Raw genomic sequence first — 18,783 nt, forward strand, 5'->3', positions numbered from 1 at the left:
AGCAGAAACTATATTTCTCAAAATCTGTTCTTTCCTTCTCATTTTAATAATAGAATCTCCAAGTTGTAACTATGCACATGACTGTCCAGTATAAACAATGAGTCTTCTAGGCTTTACTACAGCTAAGAGTGACTAGGTGACAATCACTTCCGAAAATAGTTTGCCATTACTGAATAAATGTGATGATATGCACACTCAATAACCCAGAAATTCATTCCTAAAATTATATTCCAGAAAAATGTTTATGTATACTGGGATATATGTACAAGAATATTGATAGCAGCACTATTTGTAATTGGTAATAATCTGAAGGTCCATCAACAATAGACTGGATAAATAAACTGAGGTATATTTATACAAAGGTGTATTCAGCAATGAAATTGAATTAACATACATACATACAACAGCATCCACTGAATAGAAACAAGAACCAAACTAACACAAACAGCAATATTTAAAAATAAGCAGAACTGTATCATTTAGAAATGCATACTTGGGTGAAACTAAAGAAAAGCAAAGCAGTGATTACCAAAAAGTCAGGATTATAGTAATCTCTAGGTCTAGAGAGAGACTTCCTCAAGGGAGAGCTGTGATTAGAAAAGGAAACACAGCTTCTGAAACTCTTGCCATGCTCTGTTTCTTTACTTTGAGTGGAGGCTGCATGGATATTTCTTTAAAATAATTTTTTAAGCTTTAGATTATCTTATGCATTTTTCTATATGAACATTATATTTCACAATTTTAATTACAGATACATAAAGAAATATTATGCCCTTGGCCTCTCCTATTCCTTGCTCCATCTTGCTGCCTGAAACATAAATATTGCCACCTGAAACCATGAGGCCAAGGACCATGAGACCAGGGATACTCAGGAATATCAGAGTAATGAGCTGGATGGTTAAGTCCCTGAGGACTTTGTGGGGCACAGCTGCCATATCAGACCAAAACCCTTTGCTTCTGTACCTCATTTACATGACAGAGAAATAAGTTTTATATTGCTTGGAAATCTGAATCTACATATTTGAAATCTACATAGTCAAATTTGATACTAACTAATGTACCTATATACAAGATCTTCAAAAGACAACCTACTGAATAGAAAAATTGCCTGATCTTGCACACACACACACAATTAGGCAATTAATGGGATTCATGCAAGAAGAAATCCAAAGGGCTCATGACCATCTAAAAAGTGTTTAATCTCAGCAGTAATGAGGAAAATGCAAATTAAAACAATAATGAGATAGTATTTTTCATGTGTCAGAGCAGCAAACATTTTTAAAGAGCAAAATATTCATTTCTGTTGAGTATTCAGGAAAATGACCCCTCTCAGGCATTGTTAACATAAAGTGCTATAAATTTTTGGAAGGTAAATTGGCACTATTAAATTTGAAATGCTCTTACACTTAAGGCAGCGAAGGAGCACAAATCTGTATCATAGGAATAACAGCAATAATATTTAAAACTCTATGTCTAAGAATTCTTATTGCAGCATTATTTGTCAAGATAAAAAAAAAAAACCTGAAAACAATCTGTTAAATCCATTAGTACCAGAATATTTGGATAAATTATGGCATAGCTTAACTATGAAATATTATGCAGCTGTTAAAAATGAGTTAAATCTATATATTTTTATCTGGAAGGTTGGTCATGATATATTGTTTAGTGAAGAAGGGTGAAAAATAAGTCACCCATTTTTATATAATTGGCCAAATTATTTTGTGTGTGCATGTCCATATAAATTTGTGTGAACATACAAGAAGGTATGAAAAGATATACCCCTGGGTGGGGAGATGGGGTAACTGGGTGATGGGCATTAAGGAGGGCACTTGATGTAGTGAACACTAGGTGTTATATGCAACTGATGAATTACTAAACTCTACCTCTGAAACTAATAATATAATATATGTTAATTAATTGATTGTAAATAAAAAAATTTTAATTTAATTTAATTTTTAAAAGATACACCCCAGATTGTTAACATTGGTTATCCGGGAATAGGGTCAGTAACAGAGATTACTTTTTCTATATTCATTTTAGGATGGTTTTACTGGTTACAATGAGTCTAACTATGTGTTACTTTTGTAATTTTTACAAAACTATTTAATTTAAAATTAGTTTTAATAAAAGGTATACATCCAAGAATGGATAGTAATGTACCTCAATGCCAGATGCCAACATCTTTATATTGATTACCGCCAAACGTTAAATCCATATCAGTGAAGCAAACTGCACAAACCTGTACAAAATAGAATGAAGTCAGTAACTTGGGAGAGTAATGTGGCTTATCCACTACTGTTTCATAATTAGTATTTTGTTAGTGATTAACTAGAAAGACACCCATGTGTTAGTAAAATAAATGCACGTTACTTCTTGTAATATTCTAGGAAGAAATTTAATGCCAAGGTATGTTATGGAAAGAAAGACAGGAGTTAAGAAATACAGCGACACTTCTTCCTGATCAGGTGGGTCTAGCGATTCCTAAATGAGTGTGTTTGTGAAGCGGTGGCTATCAATCAATGTGTACAATCTGCATGTCCCAATTCTGTCTTCCTGCCCCTCCTCAAATGCTCTTCCGCCGTCAAGGCACAGCCAACACCTAGCCAGACACCTGAATCAGGCTGGCCTCCTCCCTTTCGCTTTCCGGTCTCCCTGAATCTGATGGCTAAATCCTCCGTTTTACTTCTGGAACGCTTCTGTCCTTGCCTTCCCTCTGGTCCTGTCCCGTTTGGTGAGGATTAGCTAATAACATTAGAAGTCCAGATTCCCCGGCCTGGTCTTCCCTGCCTTTCACACCCGCTCCGTCCCGCTTCCCGCCACCTTCTCCGCTGTCACTCTCCACTCCGTGCCTCAAAGATTTCGCTCACCCGCGAGGACCCTGGCACCCCAGGCATTGGGCAACCGCAAGCGGAAGTGGCGGGAGCCCGAGGGGCGGGGCCTGGCCTGGCTGGCCAATGCCAGCGCTGAGTCCAGGGCCAGAGGTCACATGTTCAGTAGGCGGGAATTTTCTCAGGCGAAGACCTGTAGGTGGCGATTTTACCTCCGGTAGCAGCCCTGAGAGGCTGAAGAGAGGAGAGAGGGAAGGTGTTCTTCAGCAGAGGAGAAGAAAAGGTCAGGATGGGGCTAGCGTAAGGCAGCTCTAAAATTTCTGGCAAACAGATTTGTGAGGCCCGGTTGATGTGGCTCTGTGGGGACGAGACCTCCACAACAAGGGTCCACGTAACTTAATGAGGCGGGGATAGAGGTTGTGACGGGCACAGAAAGGCCAGTGGGATTTCAGCCCGCTAACAAGGAGTTGGGTAGATTAAACAATACGAGAAAATGTGTGAACCTTGCCTCCTCTGCGATTTTACATGGTTAAAGTGTGGTTTTTAGGCAAAGGAGTGAGGAAGGGGAGAAATCGCCATATGCCTTAGCCTGGTGAGAGGAGATGGGAAGCCAGCCCTAAAATTCACATTCATTCGTATGTGTCTTAAATAATCTTGGAAATAATATTCCATTATATATGCCTACACTTTAAATATGTAAAATTTTTATCTCAATCATACTTCAGTAAAACTGCGTGGAAAAAAATCTTGTGCCTTACTTCTCTGGCCTTGTGCATAAGAGCCTAACTTATTACTTATATGCACTTCCATTTTGGCCCCGATTAGGAGGTAGTACAAGAGAAATAAAATCTTTAGAAACAGGTAAGGAAAAATATTTCAGGAATTGCTGTAATTCCTTATTGATTGATTGATTGATTATTTTTAAAATACCTAACTCTTTAGCCATGATTTTGCTTGTTTTCTCCCTTTGACTTTAGAAATAAGGCCAATTTATCTCTCTTCCTATCCATCCACTATTATAAGATGGGGTCAAATACCTGTAATGCAGTGAAGTAAGGTTGACAGGTGAAAGGAATTCTATGAATATATATGATATATAGTATCTTATTTAAGTACTGTATGTTCAGCATAAATTTAAATGATTAACTTCAATACAACAGTAATTATTGTTTAAGGTAGTTGATGAGAATGATGAATCTGAAGCTGATAAAAATATTAGGCTTCACAAGAAAGGAAATTTTAAGATAAATGCTGACAATAACTGAATGGAATAACTAAGTAGATCGATTGTTTTAAACTTTTTGAAATGACTTCTAGAATGAAGCACAATCAGATAATGTTTTTTGAAAGCACAATATCAAGAAATGGAAATTCTAAATTAATATTTGCCTCAAAGATAGTGACACACTGTATGGAAAAGGTATGGAAGTACAATGATTGGAAAATATTTCCAGAGAAGCAATCACCAGTAAAATGCTATGTTGACATTGTTTAATTAAGAGTGAAAGAGGGCACCCACACTATGTACTCCCCACATCTGTTGATACCACAGAACCTAACAATATTAAAAATAATTCAGATAGCTTATTGGGTTTGTTTTCATTGGAAAGCTTATTGTAATATCCAAAATGTCTTCTGATTCATTAATCAAATAAAGTAATTGTATTCCAAACCAGTTTGCTCTTAGTTTTTTTAATACAGTAGTTGAGTAGTTAAGAATGTTCACTCGATGATGACTGAAAATAGGAGTAGATTCATAGCTAATTAATGTAGATGAGCTCTTAAGGTCTTCTGGGGCAGTACCTTCATCATAGATAAGGAAACAGGTAAACCTCAAACAAATTTAAAATAATAACAAAACTAAGGCAAAACCATTCAGATTAAAATGTTTATTTCACTCACTAAAAACTTACTGACAAACTACTATATGAAGATTCTATCTTACATCTGAATTCCCCAAAACATAACTGATCAAAATGCTAAGAACTATCTGATACACTGGACTCTGTTCTAGAGTGACTCTTATAAGCTGTAATTGCTCTGGTTCTCACATAAATGAGAATCATCTTGGACTCTTTCAGCATTCTAAATTTTACTGATTCATTAGATGAATTTGTTTGTTTATCCATAATGACCCATTGACCAGGAATAATATGTTTTAGTGGCTTTATTCCAAATGAGCTATTAGGGAATTCTAACTTCAGCCTTTTTATTTTAAGTTTTTATTTATTTTTTTTAGTGAACTCTACCCCCAACAGGGGCTTGAACTCATGACCCTAAAATCAAGAGTCACATGTTCTTCCAACTGAGCCAGTCAGGCACCCCTGAGGTTTTTATTTTTTAAGAGACTGAAATTTCCCAGATTCTTCTCCCCTGCTTCAGCACAGTTTTTCCTGTGGTTATTCTATTTCAAGACCACTTAAGAAATATGGTTATCCTAAGAAAACCACTGTACCAGTCTTGCGAATTCCTGCCTCTTTTGCAACAAGATGATCACAGAATATAGATTTCAATCCACCAACCAGAAGTTGTGTGGATTAAACAATTATGAACATGTGTGAAAAATAGATGAATGATTTTTTTTTAAAGATTTTATTTATTTATTTGACAGACAGCCAGCGAGAGAGGGAACACAAGCAGGGGGAGTGGGAGAGGAAGAAGCAGGCTCATAGCGGAGGAGCCTGATGTGGGGCTCGATCCCATAACGCCGGGATCACGCCCTGAGCTGAAGGCAGACGCTTAACCACTGTGCCAACCAGGCGCCCCAGATGAATGATTTTATATCAGCATTCATTATTTTCATATTAGATTTAAATCATAATAATAAGTGTTATTTTTATAGTTAATGTTTTTATCATTCAGTGCCTTTAAAAATGAATGAACTGAAGTTTTGTGATTAAGAATGGTTTTCTTCTCCTTGCTTTGCTATTTTACCAACATTTGATTTTAATTTTTATATTTCCAGATACGAAATTTGTACTGCTTTCAAGGAAAGAAGACATGTTTTCAACATTCAAATATTGTGCAATAGACTATTTATATGAGGTAGAGTGTTACTGGGTCACTAACTACTAAGAATTATGATATGAAAAGTACTATCTGCATTCACTACATGATGATAATTTTGCAGTAGTCGTTAGATTAATCCTTAGTCTAATTACTTTGAGATTTATTTAAAATTTCTTCCCACTTCCAATGTACCTTAAAAACACCACTTTTGGAAGGAAATTGTTGACAACGTATTGTGAATTTGAAGTTGTCAGCAGAAGAAAATGGAAACTTGACATATTTGGGCTGTTTTTATATGAACATTCTTGAGTGATCTTCCTTGAAAAGAGTGGGGGAAAAGCAGTCTCAGTTATCTTTATGAGGAAATAACAATAACAGCATGTATTGACCACTTGCTATGGGCCAGATACTTTGCTCTTTTGCTGGATTATATCATTTGCTCTTTTGATGGATTATGCCATTTGATCATCATAACTGCTCCAAGAGCTAGATTTTACAATTTTACAGGATAGGAAAATGATGTCTAGAGAACTTAAACAGCTTATACAAAGCTGAGATTCAAGTCCAGTACATTGTTAAGAATCTAATTGGAATAGTCATCATACAACAATTCATTATTCTTATGATCTTAATTGACAAGTTAAATTTTGATTTTCTTTATAACCTTCACCTCATTACCAGGAAAAAAAAATTATTCCAATGTACCTAAAGCTGTTACATTTTATAGGAAATAAGAAAGATATTTAGACATCTTCAGGTTTTATTATTTCTTCATAACTGGGAGGTAAATGTGTTATTATAACATATACATGGTAGGGAATCAGAAGTTATCATTAACTGGGGCGCCTCGGTGGCACAGCGGTTAGGCATCTGCCTTCGGCTCAGGGCGTGATCCTGGCATTATGGGATCGAGCCCCACATCAGGCTCCTCCGCTATGAGCCTGCTTCTTCCTCTCCCACTCCCCCTGCTTGTGTTCCCTCTCTCGCTGGCTGTCTCTAACATGTCGAATAAATAAATAAAATCTTAAAAAAAAAAAAAAAGAAGTTATCATTAACCAAATATATTTGTGAATATATTGGCCACTTCAAAATTAGTCTGTATTCAAACATCCTTAAACTTTTATCCTTGCCCATAATGTCTTAGTTTCTCACTGGTGGATTACACCCCCTGATATACTATAAATATGATAGTGATTGATGGCAAATCTTGCAAAAGTTGTGGAATTTTGTAAAGTTCATGGAAACAGTGTTGAGGAACCACTCAACGGGTAAAGCTATTGTCAAATGAAGACCTTGTGACATTAGATTAGTTACAGATAAGAGGAAGAGAATGGTTCAAATATTAAAGGAGTCAGAGATGCCTTGAGAATATTTTGGTTAAATATTTTTTAAAAATATCTTATTTATAATCAAAGGTGACAAAATGACTAATATCATGCATATCATTATATAATACAGTTTGTGGGAAATTTTTGACAAAAAACTAGCTATGGTTACAAGCTAATTATAAACAAAATTTTGTTAGCTATAAAATTTAATTTTTATAACTTTACTTCATTTTTCTTAGACAAAGTATTAATCAAGTTTTTTTTCTGTTTTGCAATGAATCTTTGGTCCTCATTTTATATAAATTAGTTTAACTCATCTTTTCTTTCTTTGTACCGTTTATTCTTGGGTAATTAAGACCTCTTATTTAATATGTATAACACCTTCAGCAAACATAAAACTCTTGGGAAATAATGCAAGAAACTATCATTTGTCCAAATACATAGAATAATGAATTTTGTGGGAAGTTGAGAGTTACTGAGGAAAAGCTTCATAGAGGAGATATTGCTTAAGATGGGCCTTGAAAGATAAATAGGATTTTGATAATCTGAGAATAGTGGGACATTTTTCAGAGGCACACCATAGACAATGAGGTTGAAGAAATAGTTTTATTTGTTGATTTTTTTTAAGTTAGAAACTTATTTATTGGTTGTCACAAGTTTAATAATGCAAAGACATGCTAAACAAAATTAAGACAGCCATATTATACTGTTAAGTGAAAAAAAGCACATTGCTAAATGGCATACTGTATAAATGATGTGATCTTGTTTTTGTCAAACATACACACACACACACACACACACACACACACACACACACACTTTAGCCTAGCCTAGGAAAGGAAGTCTGTGGAAAATATGCCAAACTATTACTGATATCACTAGGGACCTTGATTTTCTCAGTTATGTGTTCTGTGTTATTTTATATCTTATAATGAGCAGGTATTACCTTTAAATAATATGAATTTAAAAGAATAAAGAATTTTAATATTCTGAATATTGATAGTTGCATCTGTTAAATGTATTAAAAGATTTTATAATCTTACTTTCCTACATAGAATATAGTTAGAAAGAAGTTTTGCAGAGATGCTTTATTGCTTCGAGTCCCTTCATGTTTATATCAAGATGCAGGAGTTACTGATAATAAATTTAGGAGGCCATGGATGAGAGGTATGTTTTATTTTTATTTCTCAAAAGTCTATCTTAAAAGTGATATCAGAGTGTAGCACAATAAATTATTAAGAAAATGTGCTTTTCTTATGAATAAAACTACATTGCATTTATTCATATCAGAACTCTGAGGGGCACCTGGGTGGCTCAGTCAGTTAAGCATCTGCTTTCGGCTCGGGTCATGATCCTGGAGTCCCAGGATTGAGCCCCACGTTGGGCTCCCTGCTCAGCGGGGAGTCTGCTTTTCCCTCTGTCCCTTCCCCTCTCGTGCTCTCTCTCGCTCTCTCTCTCTCAAATAAATAAAATCTTAAAAAAAAAAAGGAACTCCAAGAAGGTTACAAATTAATATTTTTATGACAGAATTTAGGTGACAAAGTAGGGAATTGGGACACTTATACTAGATATGAATAGAACAAATAAAAGATATGTAGATGATGAAGTCTTAAAATACTCTAGCATTGTAAACATTTGTTGTGTTGTAATAGGATCTTGCTCAACCGTAGGAGGGCTACTTTAAAATGTTATGATATACTGCACATAAAACTATTTTTAAATGTATATGTACAAAATATTATCTTTTACTCTTATCATGTCATGGATTTAAGAAAGAGGTAGCTTCCATAGAGAAGTCAAGTCAGTTAACAACATTAATTTAGCATATATTATGTACCAGGTACTGTTACAGGTGCTAAAGACAGTTACTAATAAGACAGAAGTAGTTTCTTCCCTCAGTGGGTTTTCAGACTGGTAAGAAGGATGCAGCAATAAAACCATTACATATATAAGCTAATGTCTGGTATTAATAAATGTGTAGAGAAGACACAATAGGGTAATGTGATACAAGATTGATTAGGGAGCACTATTTTCTAAGATGCTTAGGGAAGGAAGTGGACATTTGAGTTGAGATCTGAATGATGAGAAGGCAACAACAATAAAAAGATATGGAGGAGAAGCCTTTCAAACAAATGCAGAGTTGACTCAGGAATAAACTTGATGAGTTTTAGGACCAGAAAATTAGGCCACTGTGACAGGTTAATGAAAAGGGGATATCTAAGAAGTAGGCAGCTTCTAAAAAATATAAGGCATTGTAGGCCATAATATGGAGTTTATTTGTTTGTTTATATTATGGCTAATGTGGCAAATGATTGGACAGTTTTTAAAGGGGGAGTGACATAATCTGATATATGCTTTAGAAAAATCGTTCTGGGGGCACCTGGTGGCACAGCGGTTGGGCGTCTGCCTTCGGCTCAGGGCGTGATCCTGGCGTTATGGGATCGAGCCCCACATCAGGCTCCTCTGCTATGAGCCTGCTTCTTCCTCTCCCACTCCCCCTGCTTGTGTTCCCTCTCTCGCTGGCTGTCTCTGTCTCTGTCAAATAAATAAATAAAATCTTAAAAAAAAAAAAAAAAGAAAAATCGTTCTGGTTGTCTGGAGTATGGAAGGGGTAGGAATTGGGAAAGAGTAGGAATGATAAAATCAATCAGAAAGCTATCATATTGGTGGTTCAGAATCTAGATTGATAGGTGAATCTACACTCCACATAAAAGATGATAGTGTCTTGAACTAGGCTTAGATCAATGGAGGTGTGAGGAGTGGTTGAATTGAGATTATTTTAGGTCCAGCCAACAGTGAGAGGGATAAAGAAAAAATAGAACAATAAAGAATTTCTTCTAGGTTTTTGACCTGAGCAGCTGGGTGGGTGGCAGTGCTGTTTCCTAAGATAAGGAGTCTCATGGGGAAGCCAATTTGTGGCTAGAGTCAATAGCTCTGCTTTGGCCGGGTTAAAATGTCTATTTAGGCATCTACATGAAGACATCAAGGAGACAATTCATTATACAGATCTTGAGCACTGCTGGAGTTTCAAATTAGGGTAATCATATATGGATTGCACATAAACTTATGGAAGTGGATGAAGTCACTGAAAGCATGAGTATTCATTGAGCAGAGCACCTAGGACAGAGCCCTAGAACACTCCAACAGTTAAAAGGCAGAACCAGATAAGAAGACAAGTGAGATAGGGACACCTGGGTGGCTCAATCCGTTAAGCATCTGCCTTCAGCTTAGGTCATGATCTCAGGGTCCTGGGATGAAGCCCTACACTCAGCAAGGAGTCTGCTTGAGATTCTTCCTTCTCCCTCTGCCCTTTCCCCTGCCCACACACTCGCTTTCTCCCTCTTTCTAAAATAAATAAATCTTTAAAAAAAAGAAGAAGAAGAAGAAGAAGAAGAATGAGAATGCCAGTTTGCTTAGGAAGGTGTACTTTAAAAAAAAAAAAAAGATTTTATTTATTTATTTGACAGACAGAGAGACAGCCAGCAAGAGAGGGAACACCAGCAGGGGGAGTGGGAGAGGAAGAAGGAGGCTCTCAGCGGAGGAGCCTGATGCGGGGCTCGATCCCAGAATGCTGGGATCACTCCCTGAGCTGAAGGCAGACACTTAACCACTGAGCCACCCAGGCACCCCAGGAAGGTGTACTATTATCATCTGTCAATGTTGGATGCCCATTTGAAATTTATGGTCATAATCTGAAATGAGTTCATTCAGCATGACTGGATGATCTTTTTCCAATAATTTTCAGCTGTTCTAGTGTATGTACACAAGGTGGAGAGTTGTATGTACACAAGGGGTTTTCCTAAGTTAGTACAAGGGAAAGAGAGGCAAAGGAATCCAGGGTCTTTGTAAGGTAGTGGTTATGGAACTAGCTATGGAGACTAAACTGTGTAAGAAAGGAAGTAAGGACATGAGGAAGGAATGTCTTCATTTTGCAAAGAATATTATAAAAATGGAATGAATCTCAATCAGGTTGGAAATAAAGAATAGCTTTCATTAAACTGCTTATCTAAAAGTACAGGAGGAAAAGTAAATAAATAAATGTACAGAAGGAAAAATGAGTTCATCACTTTTTCCTACTTCTTTTTCTTTTTTTGAAAAAGGTAATAACATTAACAGCCAAAAATTTTTTTTTAAGATTTTGTTTATTTATTTGCCAGAGAGAGAGAGAACAAGCAGGGGAAGTGGCAGGTAGAGGGAGAAGCAGGCTTCCCGCTGAACAAGGAGCCCAATGTAGGATTCGATCCCAGGACCCTGAGATCATGACCTGAGCTGAAGGCAGATGCTTAATGGACTGAACAACCCAGGCATCCCCATTAGGGATCCCTAAACTTTGTTTACAATATGTAAGTCACTGTCCTAAGCAATTTATATGTCTCATCGTATTTAATCTACACAACACTACGAAAAGGCCATTATTATTATTATTCCTAATTTGTAGGTAAGGAATACAGGTACAAAGGGGTTGAGAGGTTTATCCAAGCTCATACACTTAATAAGTAGCAATACAAGTATTAAAATCTAGTCAGGATGATTCCAGAATCTGTACTCCTAACCACTAAACTTGAATTTTTTTCAACGACACACAGACTCAGATGTTCAAGATAACAAAACTAGTAAGATGTAACATTGGTGGCAGAATACAGGTCCTTTGACTCTTAACTTCACTCAGTTGCTTCTTCTGACATTAGTATGTGACATGATCTCTCTCTTAAGGAACCAAGGGTCTAATTTGAGAGACAAGCTATAGATATCTAAAATTTTAAAATATGGCTGTGTATGATGATGTACCAGAGTGAGTGCTACTGACAATTATGGTCCTTCAAGGAGAATATGTCAGAACAAGCTGAGATGGTTAATAATAAAAGTTTATGAGGAACAATATGAGCTGTTGAACAGGACTATCTAGGATGGTAGTGCTGTATTAGCAAAAGAGAGGATGTAAAAATGAGGATGATATGTTCAGGTGATATTGTTCTGACTATAATTGAGGGGTTTTGGGGGGTGAATTGTAATCATGAGAAAGGTTATTTAAATACTTGGAGTCTGGTAAAATTTGGGGAAAAATTACATTTGTGAACAAATAAAGATAACACCATAATGTAAAAGGTTCATGTTTGGCTTCCTTGTATTAGCTGCAAAAGAAAATTCTAGAAACTTATGTTTATCGTTTTCCTTTCTAGTTTCAGCTGTTTCAGTGTGGGGAATGACAGATGATATTTCAGTGTTGGATCAATGGAAAGCAAGTCTCTTTGTGGAGGAGTTCCTAGAGAAGTATGTGTCCTTAACCTCAATTTCCTCTTTACATCTAGGAAAGAAATTGTAAGTTCTCCAGACACCTGCAGAGAGAAGATCCTTTCCTTTGTATCCTCACAGATTTTATTCTTTTATCTGAAGGAAAAGCCCTAATCTGAGCCACGAAAGAGAGGTTAATAGAAGTGATTTATACCCTTCTTATTTTAGCCTCATTTATCACAAATTAACTGTTCTCTATGCATTTGTGTTGTAAAACACACAGAAAAATAAAGCAAATATGTTATACTTTTAATCAATAAGTAAACTTCTTGTAGAATGTGTCTATAGGACACTTTATATTAAAATTGGTCTTTTTTTCTTGTAGTATAAATGCAGATTTAAGGCTATTTTCTAACATAAATTTGTCAAAAGATTATTTATTATTTCTTAAGTCATTCTTCAAATCTTTATTATATACAATCCTGTGTGCTGGATACAGGATACACAAATGAATAAGACACAGTCTCTACTCTCAAAGAACACAAAAAAATAGGGAGTAGAGATTTATAAATAAATAATTACAACACAATATGGGAAGTACGATGAAAAAGATAGGAACACAGAGCATACATAATACAAGGAAGAACATCTAACCCAGTCTACCTTGTTAATATAGACATAAATTAGAGATTTCAGTTCAAAGGTAAATAATTTACTCTGTTGCTTCACTTTGTACAAAGAGTGCTGATCAGACCCAGGAAGGATTTAGTTATTATTCACATTTTCAGGTTTTAGTAATTTAAGTTTTCCTTAATGTGCTGGAAAGAAACAAATAACCAATTTAAATGTGTCCAGACTCAAAATGCAAAGAAACCCAATATACCATTTCCATCATCTAGGAATTTAAAAGTCAGGTTAGGAAGATAATATATAGACATAAAAAAATTAACCATGTAAGAATTAAATGATAATATAAGATGACCATCATAAAGTCTATCACAAGGCATAAGGCCAATACAAAGTGCCTATTCCATGACTAAACCGAGCAGTGAGGAAGCAGGAATGTGTAGTGAAAAGAACTCTGCTCCATGAATTTTTAAAAAATGTGGATTTCAAGTCTTGATTTGAAAAGTCAAGTACGCAGTCATCTTCTCTCTCTGACCCTCACTCTCTATCAGTGTAATGATACTGGATCAGTGCTTCTCAAACTTTAATGTGCATATGAATCACCTGATAATCTTATTAAAAACGAGATCCTTATTCAGTTGGTCTGTGTTGGGGGCCTATGATTCTGCACTTTTTTTTTTTTTTTTTAAAGTGGGCTCCATGGCCAGCATGGAGCCCAACACAGGGCTTGAATTCATGACCCTGAGATCAAGACCTGAGCTGAGATCAAGAGTTAGATGCTTAACTGACTGAGCCAACCGGGCACCCCAGATACTGCCCAGATTCTGCTCTAAGGTGTGCTGATACTGCTGACCGAAGAACCTACTTAAAGTAACAAGAAACAAGATGATCTCTAAGATCTCTTCATTTTATGAGTTAGATTGGTAAGGCTGTGCATTTATAAGCAGGAGAGATTAGCTTTACAAAGAAGTAGGAATTGAGCTTGAGCTGGACATTGAAGGAGAAACTAACTTGAGAGAAAGTTTTTCAGGTAAAGGAAAGAGCAAGTCTGAAGGCATAGAGCGAGAATATGCAATAAGTCCTCAGTGAAGGCAATGATCTAGCTACTTTGACTCAAACAAGATTCATGTATGGGAGAAATGGAGGCCCTGAAAGAATGGATGCCCAATCTTATCTGACCTTCCATTCATTTTGCAGTACCAAGATAGAGTCCACGGCAAAGAAGGTGGACCTGTGGCACCACCTAGAATCACATTTACATTTCTCAGCCTCCCTGTAACTACACATACCCATACGACTAAGTTCTTCCCAATGGGGTATTAAGCAAAAGAGGCTTATGCAATTTCTGGGGAATGTGCTTAAAAGGAAGCAGCATGTTTTTCTCCTTCACTTTTCTTCTTCCCAATGCTGGAATAGAGATGTAATGACTGGCTCCAGCAACCAGCTTGGACTATACTGACAAGAACTAAATATAGGAGTGAAAGAGTGGAACAAAAGGAGCTTTAGTCTCTGACACACTGCAAACTGCTTTACTAGCCATGAACTTCTAAATGCCACTTTTTATGTGTGTTTAAGCTATTAATTTCAATTTTGTCTCATATAGCAAGATTTAATTTTTAATAGGCTGTATTTTTAGAGAAGTTTTGGTTCATAGCAGAATTGAGCAGAAAGTATAGAGATTTCCCATGTTAAAATTTAATTTTAAATAATTCTGCTACTACAGTTTTATTACCTAATGGATTTTAGGAATAAGCATTCTGATCATTAGCACTACCTAGAGTTCCTAAATCTTGCTTTTCCTCTCTTCCTCCCGTCTCTTTGTTCCTTGTGTCTATTTTTGTTACTTCTTAATATCGATCCTAAGGCCTCAATTCTTTAACTAACTTGTTGGTGTACTGTGTTTTAACATATATGGGCATTTTCTGCCGTGTGTTCTTAAGAAATCTTATGTTCTACAAAATTACACACTAGAAATAACAGGACATACAAGAAAATTGGCTTCTGTAGTCAAAGCTATAACTTGAGACAGAGCACTAACAAAAATAATAACTATTTTAATTTTTAGAAAACCACCGGCAAAGAAAAAAACAAAAGCAGCATAGTTTAAAAAACATATTAAGCTCCTAATAAATACATACATATTAGAGTAAATATAGCACTTTTTTTAGCTTGATGGACAGGATAAAGAAGGGGTTGAGGCTATCAAATTATGGAGACAAGGGCAAAATGCAAAAAAATTGGGAAGAACCATGCATAAACTTCCTAGCTTCCAGGAGGGAGCACATGGCTAAGTAGAGTAAGAGGAAGAATGTATAACAATATCCCCTATTCCTCTGTGGCTTGTTATATTCAGATGAATGCAGTTGAATGAAGGGCATTGCGCATATATTTATTTCCTGTATACCTCATAACTATTATGTGAGGTGGATATTACTATCCCAATGTTATATATGGGAAACTGAGACTTAGATTAAATAACTGTCCCACAGTCAATAGTTGGAGCTATTCAAATACTCAAACCCTAGTCTGTCTGACTTCAAACCCTATACTCTTTGGTTTGGTTTGGTTTATAGTAGTGCTTTATTGAAATATGATTCATATCCATATAATTCACCCATTCCAATTCAGTGGTTTTTAGTAGAGTTGTGCAATTATCACAATCAATTTTAGTGCATTTTCATCAACACAAAAAGAAATCTTATACTTATTAATATCCACTCCCCACTTTTCCCCTTCCTCCAGACAGGCAACTACTAGTCTACTTTCTGCCTCTCTAGACTTGCCTATTCTGGACATTTCATATAAATGGAATCAAAGTAAAATCATACAACAATTCCAACATAGGGAGGGGGCGTAGTTCCCCAAACCACAAGCAGTGTTCTCATACCAGCTGGGTATCCTACAATTCAACTCAATTCTGACACTATCTACCCAGAGATAGTATAAGATACGTCCTGTTAAGGGCTCAGTCTTGCAAGACTGCCTCCCCTCTCCTGCCACTTCAGACTCCACTTGAAGTCCAGGTTATAACCTATGCTTCTGACCCACTGGCTATAGATTGGAGGTTCCAGCAACCTCCTCCTTGGATTTGATCAATTTGCTAGACAGACTCACAGAATTCACAGAAACATTTTACTTACTGGATTACTGATTATTATAAAAGGATATAACTCAGGAACAGCCAGATGGAAGAGATACGTAGGGCAAGGTATGGGAAAGGGGCACAGAGTTTCCATACCCTCTACCTCCACACCACTCTCCCAGAATTTCCATGTATTCACCAACCCAGAAGCTCTCTGAACCCCATCCTCTTGTGTTCTTGCAAAGGCTTTATTGCATACACGCGATTGACTCTATCATTGGCCATTGGCAGTTGATGCAACCTCCAGCCCTTCTTGCTGGAGGTCAGAGGAATGGGGCTAAAATTCCATCCCTCTGATCACATGGTTGTTTCTCTGGGCAATGGAGAGGTTTTCCAAAAGTCACCTCATTAACAACTAAATATACCTTTATCATTCTCAACACTTAGGAAATTCCAAGGGCTTTAGGAGTTCCTTGCCAGAAATGGGGATGAAGACCAACTATACATCTCTTGTGTTGTAAAACACAGTATGACACATACAGTATGGGATCTTTTGTGACTGGTTTCTTTCACTTAGCATAATGTATTCAAGGTTCATCTGTGTTGTAGCATGTATCAGCACTTAGCTTTTTTTTTTAATGGCCAAATAATATTCCATTGTGTGGACATAGCACATTTTATTTATCCATCCATTAGTTGTTGGACATTTAGGTTGTTTTCAGTTTTTAGCTGGTATGAATAAAGCTATTATAAGTATCTGTGGGTAAATTTTTGTGCATACATATGATTTCATTTCTCTAGTAGTAGAATTACTAGATCATATGGTAACTCAGTGTATAACTGTTTGAGGAATTGTGAAATTATTTTCCAAGCAGCTCTACCTTCTTGCATTTCTGCCAGCAGTGTGTGAAGGCTACAATTTATTTACATCCTTGCCAACATTCCTTATTATCTTTCTTTTTTATTATAGCCATCCTAATGGGTGGCTTATGTATGTCATTGTTGTTTTGATTTGCATTTCCCTCATAGCAAATGACGTTTAGCATCTTTTTGTGTAATTATTGTCCTTTAGTTTATCTTCTTCAAGAAAATGTTTGTTTAAGTACTTTGCCCATTTTCCAGTTGGCTTACATGTCTTTTTATAGTTGGATTTTAAGAGTTTGTTATATAATCTAGATACAAGTCCCTTATCAGATACATGATTTGCAGATATTTTCTTCTGTGGATTATCTTTCCGGTTTCTTGATAGTATCCTTTGAAACACAATTTTTAAAAATTTTGATGAAGTCCAATTTATCTTTTCTTTTCTTTCGTCACTTAGGCTTTTGGCACCATATCTGAGAAGGCTTTGCTAATCCAAAGTCGTGAGGATTTACTCCTCTATTTTCTTCTAAGAGTTTGCCTGGAATAATTTTTTTTAAAGGTTTTATTTATTCATTCATTCGACAGAGATAGAGACAGCCAGCGAGAGAGGGAACACAAGCAGGGGGAGTGGGAGAGGAAGAAGCAGGCTCATAGCAGAGGAGCCTGATGTGGGGCTTGATCCCAGAACGCCGGGATCACGCCCTGAGCCGAAGGCAGACGCCTAACTGCTGTGCCACCCAGGCGCCCCTGGAATATTTTTTTTTTAAGTCACAAATCAGATCATAAACTGTCTCTGTTATAACCTACTGACAGTATCCTATTGCACATAGAATAAAATCCAAAGTTCTTACCAGATATTATAATGCCCAACATGATCTGGTCCCTTCCTACCTATTTAACCTTATTCTGTTCCGGTCACCTTGACCTTTCTGCTTTTTTTAGACTATGCAAACCTTATTCCCCCACTTTAGGCCTTTGTATAGGTCACTCCCTACCATTATTCAGGTAGCTGTGGAATTATCAGCTCCTCAGCTGGCCGCTTTCTAAAATAGACCTTTTACCAACTCTCTGGCTGTTACTTGATGTCCTAATATTTTATTTTATTCATAACAGTGTTTCATCACCTGACATTATGTTATTTGTTTGTTTGTCTATCATCCCATTAACAGGTAAGCTTCATGAGGGTAAGAACTTTGTTTTGCTCTACCACTCCATTCTCAGTGCCTAAAATGGTGTTAGCACACTGTGAACACTCAGTAAATATTTCTTTTAAGTTAAGTAATTAGTGAATTGGAGTGGATGAACCTACCCAGATAGAATGTTATGGAAAGAAAGCAAACACCATCTAGATTAGAATCCTGCGAAATGTCAGTACTACAGGTTAGGTGGAGAAGGAGACACCAGTGAACAAAGAATAGATAATATTGGACATGGAGGTAAGAGGACATCCAGGAAATACTTTTCTTCATAGAACATGTATATCTAGGGAAAGGGAACTGACTGGGTTTTCTCAAAACTGTAGTACCGAGGATTATTACAAAGTGCTGATCCTATTAGTAACATTGAAAACAAAAAAGATAATTGTGATATAAATGCTGAATTTAGAAGTCTGTAAAGATTCACATAGGAATCAATGGTCTTATGAGTAATATGGACCTAGGTGAGTTGAAATATTTTTTCTTGTGCCTTGTATTTTCTTAAAGAGTAAAGGAGAAACTTTAGAGATTTTTCTATCTATGATTTGAAGATATACTCATTTTTCTTCAATTACATTAGGGAGTTATATTGATTTTGGTTCTCTCAGTCTGTGTAG

At 36.3% G+C, this 18,783-nt stretch overlaps 1 protein-coding gene across 2 annotated transcripts in view; it reads left to right on the forward strand.

Moving 5' to 3' along the window:
* Window positions 1-5,828: 5,828 nt before the first annotated feature.
* Window positions 5,829-18,783, forward strand: part of SHOC1 (shortage in chiasmata 1) — a 77,706-nt gene continuing 64,751 nt past the window's right edge. For both annotated transcript variants that reach the window (XM_087869479.1, XM_087869480.1), the window contains exons 1-3: window positions 5,829-5,873; window positions 8,221-8,332; window positions 12,346-12,436. In XM_087869479.1, coding sequence (XP_087725605.1) covers window positions 5,829-5,873; window positions 8,221-8,332; window positions 12,346-12,436 — 248 coding nt within the window. The remainder of the gene's footprint in view (window positions 5,874-8,220; window positions 8,333-12,345; window positions 12,437-18,783) is intronic.

The sequence above is a fragment of the Ursus americanus genome, chromosome 18, assembly GCF_024610735.1.
Source record: "Ursus americanus isolate L20-20 chromosome 18, mUrsAme1.1.p, whole genome shotgun sequence".
Classification (NCBI taxonomy): domain Eukaryota; kingdom Metazoa; phylum Chordata; class Mammalia; order Carnivora; family Ursidae; genus Ursus; species Ursus americanus.